General features: G+C 44.7%; 1 protein-coding gene across 5 annotated transcripts in view; it reads left to right on the forward strand.

Annotated features, from left to right (window-relative positions):
* LOC306932703 (SPRY domain-containing SOCS box protein 4-like) overlaps positions 1–22,667 on the forward strand; it is a 55,029-nt gene that overhangs the window by 25,238 nt on the left and 7,124 nt on the right. Inside the window, exons 3-5 of one of the 5 annotated variants that reach the window (XM_079514606.1) lie at positions 2,117–2,232; positions 3,213–3,514; positions 12,859–13,744. In XM_079514606.1, the coding sequence (XP_079370732.1) occupies positions 13,036–13,744 (709 nt within the window). In that variant the 5' untranslated portion in view covers positions 2,117–2,232; positions 3,213–3,514; positions 12,859–13,035. Of the gene's footprint in view, positions 1–2,116; positions 2,233–3,212; positions 3,515–5,535; positions 5,670–12,858; positions 13,745–22,667 lie in introns of all 5 variants that reach the window. The other 4 variants (XM_079514605.1, XM_079514604.1, XM_079514607.1 and 1 more) reach the window with 4 other exon arrangements.

Raw genomic sequence — 22,667 nt, forward strand, 5'->3', positions numbered from 1 at the left:
TTTTTAACTTCAAAATCTATAATAATAAAAAATCATAATACATGATGACATGTATTATGTATTATTTATATATATATATATATATATATATATATATATATATATATATGCGCTCCATAATGCAATACAAGATCAGAACACATCTATATACTCATTTATTGTCTTGTTTTAAAAAGAAAGACATAGATTGAACTACACATCCTCAATTCCTTTATAACAGCATTTCCCTTAGCCCTTTCAGAGATACACAATGTTGTTTGGTATTAGTTCTTGCCCATGTTGTTTCGAACATGCCTGCATTTCTACGTTCATATTTGGTGTCTTTGGTCTCAAACCAAACGTCTCAATACGACCTCAAGTTGTGTCAGTCACGTTTAAACTGTGACACTGCCTCTGAAACTTTTGACTATCAGTCAAGACTTCGGACCAGGTAAAAATGTCTGTTTTTCCACATGTTGCAGTCTTTTGAGGCTGCAATGTGCTTTCCTGAATGTAGGTGATGCCACACAACATTGTTTTCCTAATCTCTGACAGCGTCGCATTGACTTTTACTTAGTGTGAACTGTTGGTTAAAAAGCAGAAAACAAAAATCTAATCAGGGTAGTAACACTCATATACTTCAGTTCAGATTCTCTAAAAGCAGGTATTGCATAGTCTTAAACGCTAACTGAAATTAAGAAATCAAATTTGAGCGTAAGCATTTGTGTTCTCAAGGTAGTTAGTTAGTTAGTTACTTTATTGACACAAATGTATAAAACATTGGGTCCAAACAATAATAAAAAAAACCATGAATCAAAAACTTTAAAAGGTACAATACATTAAAATATACAATACACAATACAGAATCCCTTTACAACAGGAGCTTTCTATTGCTCCACAAGTGACAGGCAGGCATGTAGCATACGCAAAGTCTCTCTGTTAGTGCCCACAAAGAGTGAGCTCAAATCAATACCCTCATGTCCATATTTCACTCTGATATCTTGTGTGAGGGGACACACCAGTATGTGCTGTTCGTTTTGTATACCAGTCTCACATTGGCTGTTAAGGTGGTATGCGGCTCCATCTTCCCATTTCCACACGCACTATGAGCGGACAACCGAAACCGTGTAAAGGTTATCCTCAAATAGTCCTCAATGTAAGGTGCACTGCTGGTGCTGGTATAGAGTGGATGAATAAATAGATCTGGGTTGATGGCTTGGTATGTCTTATATCTTCTCTTTGGATTGTAATTTATGAATCATGTCCCTTCGGTCACTCTCAATATGATCTTGTTTTTCCATTATCTCAGATAAATGAGAATACATGAAGTGCAAAATACTATGGATGGTGCATGTCTCTTCAGTGCTGGACTTATGCTTATGGGCAAATGACTAGTTGGCTTGACTATGTTCTTGAGCAGGGGCACACAGACACTGTATGTGTGTATACCTATCTTCTTGAGGAGGGGGCACTCACCAGTTTCAATTGAAACAGGCCTCTACCCTCAGGGGGGCCTCCAACTGACCATCAGGTGTCAGTCAACCCCCGCCACCCTTGGCCCTCTCTCTCTAGCTGCCTTGTTCTCTCCCACAATGTTAAGTTACACATATATCCTGTTAATAACCTGTGTAAATGCGGCATTGGGAGGTAAAGGGGAGACACTTTATTGTGAAGGGACGACAGGATGAGGAGAGGTGTTGTTGCTGCGTAATAAACCTTTTGTATCAATACGCCTGTATCAACAGAATAATTATGCCATAGGTATATATGGGGGCCTCATTTGGTCTTGAAACGGGCCTCTAGATTCCTATGGCCGCCGGTGCCTCGTGCACCGTTGGTCCCCGAGTACCCACACCCACACCCCTGGGGCACACATATACTGTATGTGTGTATACCGTACTGTACCTAATATGTGATCTCCTGCATGGGTGTCTTTTGCACAGTACCTACTTGTACTTACTGATGCTGGGGACAAGAGAGCACATGCCTTTTCTGTTTTCTCCCTTCTTCATTCACGTCGCAAAAATGATATAAATGCAGACATGAACATAACCACAAAGACTCACAGTAGACCTAATTTTATTGAGTGTGTGTGTGGCTCTGACCTGCTCCTTTGTTCTGTGCGGAGGTCATTTAGCTTCCCGCTGCGCTGGCCTATCCAAACACCAGGCCACGTCAATACAAGGCTGCCCAGTGGCTGGCAGGCAGCGGCTTACAGTGTGGGCAGGGCTGTTTCAATGCATTCTGAAAGTGGTGAGTGTGCAGTTTTGTTTTTTCCGTTTTTGTTTTTACTGGCACGGTGAAAGCTGAAGCCTGTTTTTCTTGCTTGACTTAATTCAGGAGCGATATTGTGTTTTTGTAGGTATGTGGAATGTGTGGCGCACGCGTGTGTGCGTGCGTGCGTTCGTGCGTGTGTGTGGTGGTGGCGGCGGCGGAGGAAGAGGGGGAGGGCTCTATGTCTCCCAGGAGAGAAAGATGAGAGTGGAAGAAGCAGAGATAGATGGGTGGAGAGAGGAGACAGAAGGGGGATGGTGGCAGAGCTACGGAGGGATGTAATATGAGAAGGCGGGTTGAAGTGTACTGTCATAATAACCCAGCTCATCATATTAAAACAGGAGTACCATCTTTAATAGATTTGGTGTGCAAATTGCTGGTATTGCTGGAAAAAAAATGCTATTTCCAGCAAAATGTGCCATTAATTGCACTGTTCCTGTTCCATAGACTAGATGTTTTTTGTTGTCTGTTGTCGAAATGCTTACTTGGTAGAAACCACTGATGTCTGCAAGGGACTGTAGCACCCACTCAAGATTATGGCTTGGTGATGCAAGGTATCGATTGTTTTTGACATTGCGATGCTCTCTTTAAATGTGACCACACTAAAAGGCTGTCTGTGTCCCGGCCCTCACCTTCCTCTTTCTGTCACTTTCTGTCCTTTTCTTCTTCCCTTGTCTCAGTCCAAGGCAGCGGAGAAAAGAGGGAACAGTTATGAGCCCCCTCAGTCGAGCTGTGAATCTGCAGATTCAACACTCGCGTCCATGCACTCTCCTAATGTCTCTCGCTCACTCCTCTCGTTTCTCTGGAAGCGTAGAGCGAGAGTGGGTGGTTTTTGTAATCCTTGGGAAAGACTTTCAGCATGCGCCTCACTCACTCTGCCCTCCCCCTCTCTCTCTCGCTCTCTCTCTCTCTGTGTGTCTCTATCTCACTCTCTCTTTCCTTCTCTTCCCTCTCTCCAGCGGTTGTTTTCCTACCTCAGCTGGGGGACTGGAGCCAGGCTGTTTCCCCGTCCTCGCGTCACGAACAGGAACTCACCGACACGCAGACACACACACACACACACACACACACACACACACACACACACCGTTTTTTGTCGCTCCTGCCCCTGTCCTGCACTCTTCAGGCTGCTCTGCGCGCTCCCGCCTCATTTTGGACGAGGCTGTTGGAGAGTTCCACTCCTCCACTTGGTTGCTGTGTGTTCACATCGCTGTGTGAAAGAGACTAGAGCTGCCTGCTTGTCTAGGGAGCTGCTTTCATGGTAAGACATATAATGTCTCTTCTCCCAGCTCCCAGACTCCTTCCCTATATCTCAGCCCTTGATTATGTCTGTCTCCTCGCTCTCGCTCTCTCTCTCTCTCCGTATCTCTCTCACACTCTCTCTTTCCCCTCCTTCTCTCTTCTTTATTTGGTGAAGACTGTGGTACTGTTTGTCATACTGAGAATTCGTGTGTGTGTGTGTGTGTGTGTGTGTGTGTGTGTGTGTGTGTGTGTGTGTGTGTGTGTGTGTGTGTGTGTGTGTGTGTGTGTGTGTGTGTGTGTGTGTGTGTGTGTGTGTGTGTGTGTGTGTGTGTGTGTGTGTGTGTGTGTGTGTGTGTGTGTGTGTGTGTGTGTGTGTGTGTGTGTGTGTGTGTGTGTGTGTGTGTGTGTGTCAGCTTTTTTCCCAGCTGTGTAACTCAGAGGGTGTTTTATTATAGGTCTTAAACTTTTCTTTTATATATATATAGCTTATGTTTAATCTGATATATAGTTATGATATGTATGTAATTGGTAGTATTTTCCTCCTAAACAGTGCCACGCTATGCCGTCCCAACACTCATGAAGGCTGACAATTTCTGTCGGTGTGTCAATAGTATATCACGCGTGATTTCAGTCGGTGAAGAAAGCTAACCGAATGTTCCCATATGTATCACCAGTTCACCACAACTATGCAGACATAAGGAACAACTAAAATAAAACAAAGGCCTTTTGAAGGAGTGTCATTCATCTTAACCCTGTAACACACAGCGTTGTCGTTAACATATTTGCATATAAATACCCCCCACACGGGCTGAAATTCACACAAATTAAAAATCTCTGGACAATTTTGAACAATTTTTGAACCTATGACCTTTGACCTTTTTACATTTCCTCTGATAAGTCCTAGTAGTAAAAAGTAGTAGTAAGGTTGAAATCTCTTTTTTGCAAGTAGAAATTAATCCGGGTGTTACAGGGATATGCTTGTGCTATCTTCATAACGATTACAACTGAGGGGACCTTTCAATTATTTAATTGACTTATTTATTTTGGTGTTGTGAGAACCTGAATATGAAGAAGGGGCCTTCCTTCCTTCCTTTGGTTGCGTCTGTAGCCAGCCACTCTGTCTCCCCAACATGAGGACTCCTCGTCTTGTGGTATAGTGTTTCACTTTGGCCGAGTGGTCGGCTGGCTTGGAGGAGTCAGATATGATTAGAAGTGCACCAGCAGCTCTGTATTGTGTTTCACCTCTTCTACGGTAGGCTAGTTCAGTCCTGACTCCTAATTACACATCTCAAATTGACCTAGCATATGAGGTCGTTGAAGTTGTATAACTGTGAATTTATTTTAGACTTGTGTGTGTATGTGTGTCTGTGTTCTTGATTTTGTAGTTGTTTTGTACAGGTGCCATCAAAACAGCACTGTTCAGATTGTCGAGGAATTCATCCTCGACAATCTGATTGTTGCGTATTATGTCATCTATTTTTACTTCCTTTGTTTTCTCAGTTATGCCTAGCACTGCCCTAAGACAGTATAGTGACTGTTTCTCCAGCTCTTTGTCTGACCTAATCAATCAACAGACCCTCATGCAACATGTTTGTTCCTAGCTGTAGCTGTGGGAAGGTATAAACACTGTTGTTCAATGAGCCAGACTGGGCTTCCATTGCATTGACAGGTCATGTACGTTTTGGCTCCTTACTCGAGTAAAATGACTTATACTTCTGAAGTTCTGAAATCTTGCCGTGCCTCATTGTGTATAATATGTTCCAACTAAGCATCCACTACAAATTCTGCTTTCACAATATGCATGCTAAATCTCCACCGACTGTTAAATAGCCTGTGTCATTGATGGCACAATCCAAACCCATACTTTGCTTCCACACCCCATCATTCTACCGCATACAGTATCATTGTGTTTTCCTAATGGTTCAATACAGTCAAACCTGCGGGCGATCCTGGCTCCAATAGGAGCTCTATCGATCCCTGCTGGTAGCCAATGAGCCGAAACTCGGACAACACAAGATGCTAATGGGATTCCATTTACAGTAGGCTCCGCAGTGGCTGATGGACAGCACCTCCTGGGGAAGAGCTGTATAAGGACAGAGAAGGAACAGAAGGAGGAAGGCTGTGGGGAGTTGAGAGGAGGAAAGGATGGAGTGGAGAAGAGGGCATAAGAAGAGGTTACTGTATACTGTTTTACAAAACAAATGTATGCTAATTCTGTGCCAAGAAAATGAGGCAGTGCTTTGGATTAGACCACCGTCTGTTCCTTGGGCTTGCCAGTCGATGTATTCTGTTAACACCCCCATCGCCCAGGACGAAGTTCTTTGTCCTTTCTATTAGTAACGCCCGACGCCCAAGACGAAGTTTTATCCAAAAGACGAAGTTTATTGATATGAAAACGGATCGCATCGCTCCACAGCCTGGGAGCGATGCGACAGCCAGTGAGACGTCATCGAAAATGTTCCCCCCCTGTTTAGCCGACGACAACGAAAATCTTAAAACGTTAATAACTCGCGATCTAAATCATCCCGTCTAATTATAAAAAAAGATCCTGTGTTAGACGGCCCTCCGTTGTCCAGTGTGTGTGTGTGCGTGTGTGCGTGCGTGCGTGCGTGCGTTCGTGCGTTACAAAACAGACGGGGAACATTTCTGTTAATATGGATTGTATGGTATATATTGTTCCTATGATAATCATCTATAAATGAAATGCACATCAAAAGCATGATAGTGCCCCCTTTAGGGGACATTATCCCACCTTTTCATCTTGTGTCTCACCGTAACACTGACAATAGACCTGGACTCCTAAAAGCCCATCAGGTTGACTTTGGCAGCCTGTGTGAGAGGACTACATATGTGCGGTGCCATGTCATCATTGCCCTCAGCTGATGTTCTAACATCTGAGCTGTGTGTGTGTGTGTGTGTGTGTGTGTGTGTGTGTGTGTGTGTGTGTGTGTGTGTGTGTGTGTGTGTGTGTGTGTGTGTGTGTGTGTGTGTGTGTGTGTGTGTGTGACTTCAAAGCCCTCACACACCAATGTGTGCTTGGCTTGCGTAGCCTGGAGCTGTGTGTGGGTGTGTGTTTGCATTGGACTGGCGCAGAGCGTTTGATATGTTAACAATGGTCGTCACGGTACCAGTGGCCTTCATCATATGATGGCCTCTCGCCCTCTAACAGATAACACATTTATACTGCTTGTGTATGTGTGTGTTTATATTATATAGAACAGTCTGCTCTCAGAGGGGGAGAAAATCAGTGGGGAGGAATTAAAATTTCATGGAGAAAAGAGTCAAACGGAACAGTGGGGGTGGTTCTGTCAGTTTTGAGTGATTTCCACAAACTGACCCTGAGTAAGCCCTGCAGTGGCTGGTGGACAGTAGCTGGAAGAGCTGTTGGGGGAGAGAAAGGTCAGAAGCAAAGGAAAGATGGAAGCAGAATCATTCAGACCGACATATCAGACATTATGTCAGTATCGCCAATGGTGCAGCCGATTTGTCCCATCATTCAGAACGACATATCGGACATTATTTCAGTATCGGCATTGTGCAGCCAACTTTATTTACCACTTTCAACCTGGTGTCCCTATTTTAGGCATGTCATTGTAGGCAAATATCTTCCGAAATAGAAGATCTACAATCTCATATGCGCTTCGTTACAAAGTCACGGTGCAAAGTCGCATTGTCGGCTTGTAGATTGGCATATTTTAAATATAATTTGTGGTTTTCAGTGGTCTAGGACTAGGAATTTTGGGATTGACATAAAACTTTAACTAAATTTTCACTCTGTGAAGAGAGGTTTCTAGTCATTTGCGCTTTCTAGTCATTTGCACTAACTGATCCTGACCTTTATTCTGAGAATCTGTCTATTTCCCTGTCCTTTAACACCAAACTATTTTGGTGTTTTTTCCATCAGCCTTCCTCATTATCATCAAACAACTGTCCTGATTTTTCCTTTCCCTGTAAAGTTCAGGTCCTATCTCTCCTCTTCCATTTCTACTTCTCAAGTTCCTCCTTTTCTGTACCTTGTACCTTTCTGTATCTTGCTTTGGGCTCCTCAGAGAGCTTCACCACCAGCCATGCCCCTGTGTGTTGAAACTTCCTACATTAATCTCTTGACCCCCTCAGGATTCTCTAGCCTTCGACATTAATCTTCTCTCTTTCTGCTACTCCTCTGTGTTTGGCAAAGCGAACAGAGAGTCAGACTGGTTGAAACTCTTTGTAAACACCAGATGGTGTGTGTGTACCTTGCTGTCCTCTGAGTTTAGGGATGTGTGTTTTATCACGTGTAGACTGCGCAGGCACGCACGTGCACAGTACACGCGCATGTGTTTGCGGCTTTACTTGTGGTAATGGTCTAAGAAGTGATGTGCTTCGAGAGATACACTTGTGTGACTGATTCACAACAAATCGGTGCATCTGCATTGGACTGGATTTGTTCTTATCCTAGTTGGTGGTTGGTTTGCAAACTCCTCTGTATGGATCTTGCATCAGCTATAGATCGATTGGTCTCTGATTGTAGGACTTGTCTGAAACACCATGCTGCTTCTTCTTCTTTCCCATCACTTGCTCTCTATCTCCTCATCAAGGGTCTTTCTCTTTGGCTTGTCATGTAATTGTCTTATCTGTCCATGCAGTGTTTTCCCTTGAGGGCAGTGAATCAGTTGTGTTTGTGCTGTGTACTGAGTGCCTGTGTATATGTATATAAGCAATTTGTGTTGGATTCATGACGCACGCATACACACATGCACCCACACCCGTACACAGGGCATTGGTGACTGAGCCCATGCGCCACTGTGAGCACAATCTCTTTGTCCCTCAGTACATTATGCTGCAAGATAAATAGTCCCTTCATTCTCTTCCAAATGGCAGGGTACATCATTCATGGCTGTAAATAATGGAAACTAAAACCTTTTCATTTGTAGTGGCCATGAGAGACTTGTAGTGTGTGTGTGTGGACTGCAATTTGTCTCAGCTGTGTTGGGGATGTAACCCCTGTTTGTAATCACCTTATCATTCCGTCTGCTTCTTAATTGCTTTCACTCACTCCCCTTTCTCTAACTTTCACTGTTCAATTTTGATATGGACCACATATTTGGAAGAAAAAAAAACTCCCAGATAACTGCAGGTCTGCTGCAACTCTTTTAAAGACAGTGAAATTAAAAATACGTTTTTCACACTTTTAGAGCATATCCGTGGTCATCATATGGGCAATTGGGAATACCTAACGATAGAAGCCAAAACAATTTCGAAAATGTACATGTTTGTGTAGCCTATTTTTGAGTGGTGCAACCACTCCTGCTATAGACTGCTATGTGGGTCCCTGGCTGGCTGTGTCCCTGGCTGGCTGGCTGTGTCCGAGCACAAAATGTCACTGTTGCACAGCCTAATATACACACACATATTAACTGTATATGATGATTTCGGGTATTACAGTACAGTACAGTAGAGGGACCCCCACACGGTAACTCTGTCATTTCTCAACCATTTCGGACGCGGCGTGGCTCGCCGGAACCGCCGGCCCCATGGGCACGTTCCTGGGAGTCTGGATGTTCCGGGGACCCCCTGGGGACCCCCATACGGTAACTCTGTCATTTCTGGACCGTTTCGGACGCGGGGCGGCTTGACGGAACCAGACCCCCACACGGAGTTGCACCACTCACTTCACACGGGTGTGATTTTATATCAAAAGTCCATAAAAAGACAATGTTAACACTTGCTAGACTGCTATACCCGAGTTTCCCGAGATAATTGATTGAGTCTTTCCCTGCTAAACACGACTTTCCCGAGTTTTTTTTGTTTTGTTTTATTGAGCCTGGAGGGCACTTTTGATAATGAGACATCATACGTTTTCCACGGCTTCTTTGTGAAGCGTCACACGTTTGGATCACGTGACCAGAAAAAAATAGAAAAGTCGCAATTTTGAAAAATTGCAAAGTGGTTGCCACAATCGCTTACATAGGCCCCTCCCACAAATTTAGTCTCCCTGTGGCTGTATGGGGCCAGTGGAAAGTCCCCACAATGAATTCCTATACGACGACGCAGCGCAATACGACTGATTAGGGATCAGGGATTATCTTCCGACACTAGGACAGTCGCATGCGCTGTTTTATAGCACCCGTGGGTGGAATGGAACAATGAAAACATGCTGTGTGATGATGTAACGCGGCCCGAAGAATCTTGATTTCATTCAACTGTTTGACTGTTCGATTCCCATTGCTGCACGTTCCTTCAAACATAACTACTCTAGTTTTTAATCTCATCCATACAGTGTACTCATTTTAAACTTAATCAGCAGTACGCTAAAATATGTATCTACAGTAAAAACGTTATAAATAAGCCACGTAATAGCAAACATGCTTTGCTGCAGCTGGCCATCTGTCTCTCACTTGTAAACAAACTGTGTAGCGGAGCTACTAACATTCCATAGCTTGAAGGGATGCGATGCTCTAATTGGTTCAGAAACGTACAGGCTTCCGTTTCAGACTGAAACTTTTTTAACTATACAGTAAGTGGCTGTGATAAACACATGTCTTTGAGCTGTGCTCATACTGTTTCCACTGTTATTTAATTGGAGATCACAATAATCTCCATTGTTGTCTATGGCAATGAAGTGATTTTCCCTAGAAATGCTCTGAATGGCCTGTTTTGAAATGCTCTGAATGGCCTGTTCGAATGGCCTCTAATCCTCTCTTCTTGCAGCTAATGAATTATCATAGATTTGGACCTTTCGGAGCTGACCAGTACATTTACACGATAGTGCTGTGGAGGGAGGCAGAGACGGTGTGAACACAAACCAGACCTAAATATGAAAAATGCAACAATTTGGTTCTTGATCCGACCAGAGCTTTTTAGAGGTCTTTAGAAGGCTGTTGTGCAGAGTGCTGCGCCTATCGATTTCTGTTCTGCCAGTTGGCTGCAGACGTGGTCCAGCAGATGAGGTCACTCACGGACAAGGTTTCCAGCAGACATGAAGGTCACGTGCTCATTCTGCAGCCAGTCATCAAAAGGTCGTCCAAAGTGACTCACTTAGGACATTTCTGTATAGGCTCCCTGGTTACAGCCAGTGGCCAAAAAACCTTTGTTTGCAGCTGAGTCTAGTCAGGTTACGCTCTTAAAATTTCAGTTTTATTTCTACTTCTCACACACACACACACACAACCAGCTCACCATCTTTTTCAGCATGTCCCCTCTGGCAGCTGGTACAGGTCACTAGGAGGCAGGACACAACGCCTTAAGCTGGGCTTCTCACCCAGAGCCCTATAGTTGATCAATACATAGAGTTGTCTACTTTATGTTCTTTCCTTTTTCACTTATGACCTTTTTGTTCGCACTGGTGTATGTGGTACAAAAAGAAAACGCCAAAAGCTAAATAGCAGAAAATGGTGTGCTGTGCTCCAGAGTGAAAATAAGCATGGCAGGAGAATTCCATTCCCTAGGTTTTCATCACAATAAACGCAATAAACCCAGATGCTGTGTCACATTGCCCAAATATATTGTCATCCCAAATATGGACATACCTGATGTCTGTGTAAATCGGCTTGTCACATGCCCAAATCAACTTTGTTAGGCAGCAGTTGTATGCCCATACTTCAAGCGCAAATCAATGATTTATTTTGGGAATGAGATCACATACGTAGACTAGATATATGGAGATCTCCAATGACAGGGCTGAGAGACAGGCGGAAAGGGAGGGAGGGAGAACGTATTTTATCCACGCAATAACTAACCAATGCTGGCTACCAGAATCTCAACATGCTGATTGACGCAGCAGCTTCACGTTCCATTGTCGGCGCAATAACCCTGCAGCAATGGCGGCCAAACGGATAACTTATGATTGTACTACAATATAGATCTAATATACAATAACATAACCTTTGTTTTTGTTTTTTCTATGCTCCATGCTAAAAGAAAAGCACTCTCTGCTGCTGTTACCAATATGGAATCATGATGGCATGTGAGATCCCAGTGACTCAGTGTGTTGGCATGATACAGCGAGTCAACTTTGTGACTCTAAATGTGCGAGCCCTCCCCCATCCTAGTGTGGGTTCAGTCAGTGGGACTCTAAATGTGCGAGCCTTCCCCCATCCTAGTGTGGGTTCAGTCAGTGGGACTCTAAATGTGCGAGCCCTCCCCCATCCTAGTGTGGGTTCAGTCAGTGGGTGTACGAGTCCCCGGCTTTACACGTTGGGTCAGAGACACTTCAACTGTACTGTTCTCTCCTTCTTCACATGCCGTCTCTTCCTGGGAAACTGACTGGGAGTGAGAGGGCATGACATAAGGGGGGTGGGGGGTTGATTTTTGAAGAGCAGATTTATTTGGAACAGCTGGTTCTGAGTCTTGTACAGAAGCAGAGGTGTCACATGTGGGCTTGCCTTGCAAGGTGCACATTTCTGAAAGACTAGGCCTACATCTTGCCAGACTATGCTCACAGAAAGTGAGGAGTATAAATGTCCCTATATAGATTCCCTGTATGACAGAAAGATGGACTGAAAGGTTGCTTAAAAAACAAGAGCACAGAGCGAGAGAGAGATGGGTTGGGGGGGGGGGGGGGGGTAGTTGTAAAGTAGTTTGGTGGTCAAGAGAGGAGAAGGCAGAACCGTATGGGCAGACGACTTGTAGTTATTTCCATTGTGGTGTAGCATGTTCTTGGCTGTCTACTGAATGTGTTAATGTGTGGTTGGCAGAGATGCCTCCATTTGCTTATGTTTGGTGCCTAGTTTGTAAAGCAGTTTTCACTGTATCCAGTGACAGAAATACATTTGTACACATGCCTTTGGGGAGGGTGTGTGTGGGTTGGTAACTGAGGAGGTAGTGAGGAATGTGTTCTGTCTTCAGAAGCGTGCATGAGGAGTTCATCCTCCCCTTTCTCTCCCTTCTCATCTTCCCTCTTTTCCGGAGCCTTATGGAAGCTGCTGCAGAATTAGCCAAGGGCGTTCTCACTCTCTCTTGTTAACTCCATTGGATTAAGGGGAAGAATCCCTTGGCCGAGGAGCTAAGCTTTTTTTTAAATAAAGTATTAGCCTCCTAATTGCTTCTTGAATGTTCACTGAGTTTTTACAACGTACACATTGTACATTTTTGTATTGCCAATAACGTCTGTACTCATGTACCTGTTCATTTATCAAATTATTGCTAATCTTAATAGCCACGTTTAAAATAATTTACCTGCTGACAGTAAAAGCCGACAGCATGCAGCCAGCTTTGTGATTATCCACTTGTAATGAACTGATGAAAATAGCCAACATCACTGCTTGCAGCAAGAGCAAATTGATCACCTATGATTTACTGCACAGTGCAACCTACGGTTGGGTAAATTCTAATTACGGTATACATGTATGTGATGTTTTCTTTTTCTTTTTTCTTTTGTTTCAGGAGCCTTCTTTCTGTGGTAGAGACCTTGTGAGTGTGACAGCGTCTCTCCGGGTAGGACACCCCTAGTGGCCACAGAGTCCATGAGGTAGCGGTGGAACCTACCCCTCCATCATCACCCTTGCTTCACCTCTCCCCCTGTCCCTCCCCTCCATCCATCCCTGCTGAAACTGCCCAGCCATGGGCCAGAAGATCTCTGGTAGCATCAAGTCGGTGGATGTGCGGGGTGAGCCCTCGTACCGGCCAGTACGGCGCGAGCTGCGTGGCCCGGACTTCTGCCGCCCCCCCAGGCTGGACCTGCTGTTGGACATGCCCCCGGCCAGCCCAGAGACACAGCTGCGCCACGCCTGGAACCCAGACGACCGCTCGCTCAACGTCTTTGTTAAGGAGGACGACAAGCTGACGTTCCACCGCCACCCTGTGGCACAGAGCACAGACTGCATACGGGGCAGGGTGGGCTACACCCGGGGCCTCCATGTGTGGAAGATCCACTGGCCAGCCAGGCAAAGAGGCACTCACGCCGTAGTTGGCGTGGCCTCTGCTGAGGCCCCTTTACACTCGGTAGGCTACACGGCCCTAGTGGGCTCGGACTCTGAATCCTGGGGCTGGGACCTGGGCCGGAACAGACTCTACCATGACGGGAAAAACCGGCCTGCTTCCACCTCGCCGCCCACCTACCCCTGTTTCCTAGAGGCAGACGAGTCGTTTGTGCTGCCGGACTCTCTGACGGTGATCCTTGATATGGACGAGGGCACTCTGAGCTTTATGGTGGATGGACAGTATCTGGGCGTGGCCTTTAGGGGGTTAAAGGGCAAGAGGCTGTACCCCGTCGTCAGTGCCGTGTGGGGACACTGTGAGGTCTCTATCCGCTACGTTAACGGACTAGATCGTAAGTAAAACACACCTGACATGTCAGCTTACAAACCTAGCTAGTTGCACTGTAATGATGTATGAGCTGAATTGGAAGAGAACTGGGAAAAGGAGAGTTATTTTCTGCAGTTTGTCTGCATCTTGCGTTCTCTTGTTCAGTCGTGTCCATTTGGGTTGAGCAAAGATTTTGTTTTATATTTCAAAATGGTGCTTTTTAGAGGTCTTTTTTAGAGGCCTGTGCTTGTGTAATGTATAAATGCTGGATGCAAACACGCTACAGATCGAATTGTTATGTGCCGTATCGTGTCCCAGGCTTACAAACCAAATGGCTTACAGAGAAAACCTCTTTATTTTATTCAAACTTGGCAAGTTCTGTGCACTAGTTTCCCCCCATCCCCCAACCTTTTTCTTGTCTGAGGATGTCTATTCAATATTCTTCCAATGAACTCCTCATTCTCATTCCAGGGATTTCCACCTAATCCCTGTTGAAGTTTAGCATACTCCCTCATCAACAGAACTCTGCATGCAACTTCATGAAAAATACCCTGGTATAGCAAATTTTGCATTCACTGAACTCTTGTACAGCTGTATTTGCCACAGGACTAGGTACACATATTGGGCTTCATTCCGGGGGCGATAAAGGCATGATATTAACTATAAATGACTTGCAACGTATGCATGTGTTTTTATGCAGCGTTGCAGACGAGAAGGGGCAGATGTCGGCATGTCATTCTTTCACAATGTTTTTCTTTTTTATGATGGCATTTCTTCACAACAGAACAATGTGTTTGGGGGTTTGCTGCTCATATGTAGAAGTGCTGAGGCAAGGCTGTGCGTTTCCCCAGGGCAGATAACTGCTGAATCGGCCCAAAGTTCAACAACACAGCCATGGTTAGTACCAGGCGAGGGGTATTGAGGCAATGAGATGTAGAAATGAAGGGTGAGGAGGAGATGTTTTTGGTTCTATCGTCCGTGTACTAGAACTAGAGTTCTCAATGGGCCTGGAAATACCCAGACACGCAAGCATAGTGAGATCCTGGATGGGCCAGAAGTGCAGCTCACCTTTATCTCTGTTGAGCTTGAGGTGGTAGGAAAACATCCACTGTGAGATGTAAGCCAGGCATGCAGCGATGTGCTCATCGCCCGAACTACTTAGCATAAAGTGTCAGCGTGAAACCGAGCCCTGTTGGGCTTGTGCTGAAACTCTACTGTGTAAACACATGCTTGAAGACATAGCCCGTGTCTAACTCTACCGTGTAACACATGCTTGAAGACATAGCCAGTGTCTAACTCTACCGTGTAACACATGCTTGAAGACATAGCCAGTGTCTAACTCTACCGTGTAACACATGCTTGAAGACATAGCCAGTGTCTAACTCTACCGTGTAACACATGCTTGAAGACATAGCCAGTGTCTAACTCTACCGTGTAACACATGCTTGAAGACATAGCCAGTGTCTAACTCTACCGTGTAACACATGCTTGAAGACATAGCCAGTGTCTAACTCTACCGTGTAACACATGCTTGAAGACATAGCCAGTGTCTAACTCTACCGTGTAACACATGCTTGAAGACATAGCCAGTGTCTAACTCTACCGTGTAACACATGCTTGAAGACATAGCCAGTGTCTAACTCTACCGTGTAAACACGTGCTTGAAGACATAGCCAGTGTCTAACTCTACCGTGTAAACACGTGCTTGAAGACATAGCCAGTGTCTAACTCTACCGTGTAACACATGCTTGAAGACATAGCCAGTGTCTAACTCTACCGTGTAACACATGCTTGAAGACATAGCCAGTGTCTAACTCTACCGTGTAACACATGCTTGAAGACATAGCCAGTGTCTAACTCTACCGTGTAACGCATGCAATATAGTCTGGGAACCCATTCGGTATAAAAGGGGGAGAAAAGTGTGCAACGCCTCTTTTATGGGAAAGAAACAGGAACTTGGTTTGGCCCCTCCCCTTTCTTAGTCCACTTCCTCCCGGGTGCTTCTGTGTTTATTCCCACTAACAACAGCAGTGGTGACAGGTTTTGCTGTTGGCAATTGCAATCAACCAATCTCAGCTGGAGCCAGCAGATCACTAAACCATACTAAGAAGACTCCATGGGCAGTATTATGCATGTCCAGGTCTTATTACTTAACTTAAGACCTGGAGGCGTGATCAATGCCATTTGGCTATTCTGAGTGGCCAAACAGCATTGACCACGTATCTAGGTCTTAAGTTAAGTAATAAGACCTGGCACTTAAGACACGCATAATACTGTGTTTTCCAGATAGGTGAAAAATAGATTGTAGCGCAGACTACAAGGGAGCCAGTCGGCAAGGATTTCATCCTGAAAGTTTAGTCGCTTCGACCACTGAGCAAGATGCAATGGCTATTAAGAATCCCCATTAGCTGGTGTCATAGCAACCGGCTAGTCTTCCTGGGGTCCACGTAAAAAACACACAGTTTCAAATAAACAAATTCAGTTGCAAATACTAAATAAACTAAAATAAATGACAAATAATTGTTTGTCAAATGTATAAGATTTAGGTTAAACATGCTTGAGAATAAAGCAGTGCCTGAATGGATATCATATAGGCCCTAAGCAGTGAGAGTGAGGAAGCAAGAGATGCAAATTGCATGCTGTAATTTATTTTATACCATATTTTCTGTGCCCTGCATTGATCTATAAAAAGCCCACAGTGACAGTGGTTGCAGCCTTGTTTACTCAGGAAGCTGCTTTAACGTTTTCCAACGTTTCTCCAGTAGCATGCCGTGTCTCTGCTCTGGCACAGTGAAAATAGCAGAACCAGCTGATCTACAAGCTCAAGCTATGAGCTTGTATATTTTCGCTGAATGTTCACTTAATTTTGCCTATAATGTTCACCCTATCATGATACTCTACGTATACTGGGGACTTAACCGACATCCAAGCCACTTAGAACATTGCATTGACTCGTATTACACTGTGATTTGACTTCTTGTATTTCTTAGGTTAGTTTGCAACTCACATATCCAAGGAAAGGCAGAGATCAGGACGTCGTGTACAGTAGTTGGAATGAATTTATTGGCAAAAGTCCAAGTCTCTATTTTTATATATAAAAAAAAAAAAGAAAGATCTTCCCCCTGAGCTTCTCCGTTTCTCCCTAGACCTCCGGAGTCTGTTACATTATATCATCATTTCTGCTGGTGGTGTCATTGAATAATAGAACACCACCTTGATCACGTTGTTGTTTAAAGAGAGAGGGAGGAAAAAAGGTTACATTCAGGGGGTGTACAAGACATAAAGAGAGAGGGAGGAAAAAAGGTTACATTCAGGGGGTGTACAAGACATAAAGAGAGAGGGAGGAAAAAAGGTTACATTCAGGGGGTGTACAAGACATAAAGAGAGAGGGAGGAAAAAAGGTTACATTCAGGGGGTGTACAAGACATAAAGAGAGAGGGAGGAAAAAAGGTTACATTCAGGGGGTGTACAAGACATAAAGAGAGGGAGGAAAAAAGGTTACATTCAGGGGGTGTACAAGACATCATATATAGAGAGAGGGAGGAAAAAAGGTTACATTCAGGGGGTGTACAAGACATCATATATAGAGAGAGGGAGGAAAAAAGGTTACATTCAGGGGGTGTACAAGACATCATATATAGAGAGAGGGAGGAAAAAAGGTTACATTCAGGGGGTGTACAAGACATCATATATAGAGAGAGGGAGGAAAAAAGGTTACATTCAGGGGGTGTACAAGACATCATATATAGAGAGAGGGAGGAAAAAAGGTTACATTCAGGGGGTGTACAAGACATCATATATAGAGAGAGGGAGGAAAAAAGGTTACATTCAGGGGGTGTACAAGACATCATATAGAGAGAGGGAGGAAAAAAGGTTACATTCAGGGGGTGTACAAGACATCATATATAGAGAGAGGGAGGAAAAAAGGTTACATTCAGGGGGTGTACAAGACATCATATATTTGACCATGGGATAGTCTGAAGTCTCTTTAAAGGACCAATGGAAATAAGACTTCAGGCTTGTTGTGTGTGATTGTGACACGTGTGCATCTGTATGTTGTTTTGTTGCATACTGTGTGTGTGTGTGTGTGTGTGTGTGTGTGTGTGTGTGTGTGTGTGTGTGTGTGTGTGTGTGTGTGTGTGTGTGTGTGTGTGTGTGTGTGTGTGTGTGTGTGTGTGTGTGTGTGTGTGTGTGTGTGTGTGTGTGTGTGTGTGTGTGTGTGTGTGTGTGTTACAATTAGTAGTTTTTCTGGCTCAAACAAGTGCTCTTATTTTCCTGTCGACTGTGATGTCACAGTCAGCAAATCCTATATGACATAGGAATCTGCCAGCAGATGTCATCGTTTTGCCCGTTTTCATTGCAGCTCAAAAGGCTTCACAGACTGTGTTTAAAGGTAGCAGCTCTGTTTTATATGTGCAGTAGGTCTATGTCAGATGTCCACTCGGTACAGAATACAGATAGTGCTGGAAACACAATGGCTACTGATTAGCAGTCCTTACTCCTTAGGGTGGTAAGCTTCTTTTATCGCAGCAGTTCACAAATCTTGCTGCTGTGTTCGCACATTGTATTGTATTTCTCCCAGTAGGTATGGGAGTTATCTAACCTTCAACAATTGCTTCTAGATACGTATGTGAGAACATCCCAATTGTTCCATTTTACAGAAATATGTATTCATACACTCCCGTGGCCTGTCACCTTAAGTCCACGGGCCATGTGCGTGATGACGCAGCGCGCTCCCGTGCGTGAGGTTATAAAAAACCTGATATAACCTACAGTTTTTTGTTGTTGCCATTGGTCATGTTTTCAAACTCACTTTGGGTGTATGTAATCGGTTGGAACTTGGAAGTATGTGTCTCTGATGTATTGGTATAGTGGGCAAGTTGTTAGAAAGTGTAGCTCTGTTAACACCCGAACGCCCGGGGTTATTCAATCCATTAAATCAGAGCGCCCAGCTATTTATAGCAGTGGAGCACATTTAGCGACGAACCGGATACTATCCCGGATGTAGCTGAAGTAGCTTGATGTAGCCAAAACACTCCCGAGGCGAACGACAACGGGAGGTAAGAGGTATGATTAATTATAACGTGACTAGCGACGGGACCGCGATGGGTCGTCTAACACATAAGCTTTGCTTAGAATTGGACGGAATGATTTAGATCAAGAGTTAAAGATTTTCGATCTCATCCGCTAAAATGGGGGGGAACATTTTCGATGACGTCCCACCGGAAAATAACATGTTGTGCAACAGACGCTCCCAGCCTGTGGAGCGATGCGATCGGTTTTGATATCAATAATCTCCGTCCTTTTGATCAATCTCCTTGCTGAGTGCTGGGAGTTACTAATTGATTGAACGGAGAACTCCGTCCTTGCTACTCAGGGTGTTAACAGTGGGTGCATACATACATAGTCTGTCTTCCCTTGGGACTCGAGCAGGGTCTGTGGAGGCCTTTCTCTATTGCAAGGCTGTGTACCTAGCCAAGGCTGTCCTTAGGCCCTGTTTAGACGACAACGGTCTCTAGAGAAAATGGCAAAATAAAATATGAGATGTTCCTTCCGTTTAGACGGCAAAAGCATTTTCGGGGGTTGAAAACGCAAAGAAGTGAAAACCCCATCCACAGTGGAAATCTTGGAAAATGCTCTACTCCACCTCGCATCTCCATGTAAACAGGCAATGGAAACCGAAAACGTGTGACATCATCGGCATCGCTCACGTCGCGTATGCTATTACAGTACATTGTGTAAACAAACAGCTGTGATGGGAAGTAGAATGGAAGAGGTTCTACGCATGCGTGACTGCTCTATCTGGCACACTACATCGTTTTCAATCACTGTTGCGGCTCCGTTTAAACGCATAAAAAAAAAGTGAGAATGCAATGGCACTTTGTCGTTTTCTGTTCTGATCGTAGCCTTAGTTTTTTGGGGGTCATTCAGTGCTCAGGTATTCTGCCGATATATTCTCTATTTAGGGCTGAATAGAAAAAATTATTTCCTTTTCCATCTGGTAGCTTTGCTTGTGTTTGTCCCTGAACCAGTCCCTGTAGGTTTTCTCTGTTTGAGGGCTTTCTTGTGGAGCGTGTCTGGGTTGCTTTCTGTTAAGTGGTTATAACATGTAAATGCTCTATTCTTAACTTTGAAAATGAGTGGGTATCACTATCATCCTAAATCTGTCCATGTAACATAACATATTCCCATGTGGAACCCAAGATCCACATGATTCAAAGTTTTATTTTATTTGATCTAGTGTCTCACACAGTCAATTATGTGACATCAATACACTCATCTGACAGACACAAGGCAGCCAGTTCATTCACTGGCTGTGCATTTGTGTTGCACATTACAAGCATGAAGCTGGTGGGTAAAGAAATGTAGGTTAGAGTTCTCTCCCTTCCTCTTCCTACAAATTGTCTCTACCCTTTTGTTTTAGTATCTGTTGTATTGTAAGCATCTTTATAGGCTAAATGAGCCTTGAAAAGTGTACAAATCGTTTTCTTTTTTTGTGTCCCGTTAAACTAATGAAGCTTGGAGGAAGGAGGCAGAAAACACCATAATGCTCTGATCTAGTGTTCCTAGAGTCACAAGCAAGAAATCGCTTCTACTGCCCTTTCCCACCCTCTCGTTATCTCCCCAAGGTCTCATCATACAGAATTCTGTGTGATTCTTTGTTGTGATACCCGTATTGCCTCACTAAATAATGACATGTTTCCCAGTATGCACAGTATGTGGAATCAATTGAGCCTGGATGCTGTGGATGTTCCAAGGCATAGGGCATATCCCTGTATGATATAGTCATATGCCATCATGTTGCAGTAATGATGCATAATCTCCATCTGAAGAATGAAAGTATCAGTATGCATGCTTGAAGATGTCACTGGCACCCTTTTCCACAACTCTGCATTCTACACTTCCTCTTGAAGCTACTGGAATGGTTCTAACTTCTAATGTATGTAACACATATATATGTATCTCCCCCTCGCTGCATCTCTGCATTGTCCCTTAACACTTTGCGTTAATGCAGCTCTCTTATCCTTCTTGCTCTTTCTATCACTCAACACTTTAGTCCTCTGGCTCGCAGTCTCCCCAGATGCCTGACAGCTTAACTCCTCTTGAGGCATACCATACCTCCTTTCAATTTTTATGTACCACGCTGTCTTTGGTAAAGCCTGTAGTGTGAATACAAAATTATGGTTTGCCCAGACAAACTGGTTTACATCTAAACAAGGCCAGCAAGAGAGGATGCATTTATACTTTTATTATGATTATTATTATTTTTAATCAGTGGCTCACCTACTTTCTTTCTACTATCTTTCTGCAATCATAGCAACCCCCCCCCCAACCCGCACCCCACCCTTCATCCAATTTATTTGGGACAAAAATAAATTGGGCAAATCCCCTTCAGAGCATACACGCCTAATTGTGGCAGTTAGTTTCCGTGGGAACAGTTTAGCTTAGTGTTGTGTTGTGTCTGTGAAGAGGAGAGTGTTTCGTGTTTGCTGGGTGGGCAGCATTCTTGCTATTGTGTGTCTGGGGCCTTGCCACAGGAACGGTCTTATTTGTCCCCGTCTACGACTGTGATATGACTAAAGACAGATGCTCCAACTTTTAGTACTAGTCAGTCATTGTATTGACTTATGAACATTTTATTATTTTTATTAATCATACAGGTGAGATGGGTTCACAATAGATGCCAGCATTGGGGGGGGGGGGGGGGGGGGGGGTGCACGTGTGCGTGTGCGCATGCACGTGTGTGCGCGTGGGAATTAGTGCAGTGTAGTGTGAGATTGGTCCTCAATATAAACTGTCCTGGGGAGCCTGTCTGCCCCGAGTGGAGGAGGACAGGGAACCTCCTTAGAGAACAGTGGCCAGCCAATTGGAGCAGACTGTGTTCCTGTCTGCCCCCCACTGTCCCAGTGCTGCCAGGTAATGGTGAGTCAGATATTATCCTGCTCCCAACTCTACACACACATACTGTATACACACCCCCTGCCCCCCCTCCTTTGAGTTGGTTCGCTGAGCAATTGCATTCCACCACAAGTGGACGATTCAATTTGGACACTAGAATTTCCAATTATAGTGGAGAGTGATGTCTTGCCCTCCTCCCCTACTCCCTCCTTTATCCTTTATGTCACGTTATTTTTGCACTCATTCTGTCCATCTCCAAATATATTCTCCCCACAACCCTCTCTGTGCGCTCCCTGATACGCACTCTGGGACCACGATGCGGGGCTGCTTTGGAGACACGCTGACATCTTAACTAGGTCACATGCAACACCGATACACTGGTATGCTAATCAATTAGGTAAGAAAAGTTTGAAATCAACAATCCTGCCATCGCCTTCCACTCTCTTCTCGGAGGGTGGAGCAGCTGCCAGAGAGGAGGCAAGTACTGAGTTCAAACGGAGAAGGGGGAGGATGTGAAATGGGACCTTTTGAATCCCACATTTTCAAACGAGACAGAAGTGGGTCTTGTTTATATTGCACACACACACACACACACACACACACACACACACACACACACACACACACACACACACACACACAGACTTATTGGACCACATGCCTCTCATGGTGTCTGTGTGAAGTGGCCTGTGCATGCGTCAGAGATGGGCCCGTCACCTGTCCCACCTCAGTGAGAGCAGACTCACCGACGCTCTGCTGTCCCAAATTCACCTCCATTCCTTCATCCTCTCCTCTCCTTCATTCCCTCCTCATGAATTAGATTGTGTGTGCGTGTGTGTCACTCCATCTGCCTGTCCGGGACGCGAGTTACTAATTCCTGTGCCAGTTGCCGTGGGCTCCCCACCTAGCCTGGCTAATAAGCCAGACCGAATCAGCCGTTGGCAAAAAAATAATTGCCTGCCGGCGGATTACAGTCTAGAAAGGCTCAATTGTACGCCCATTTCCTACACCAGAGAACTGGTGTGGCCAATCGGGACACGGTATGCAAT

This window comes from Electrona antarctica, assembly GCF_951216825.1.
Source record: "Electrona antarctica genome assembly, chromosome: 11".
Lineage (NCBI taxonomy): Eukaryota > Metazoa > Chordata > Actinopteri > Myctophiformes > Myctophidae > Electrona > Electrona antarctica.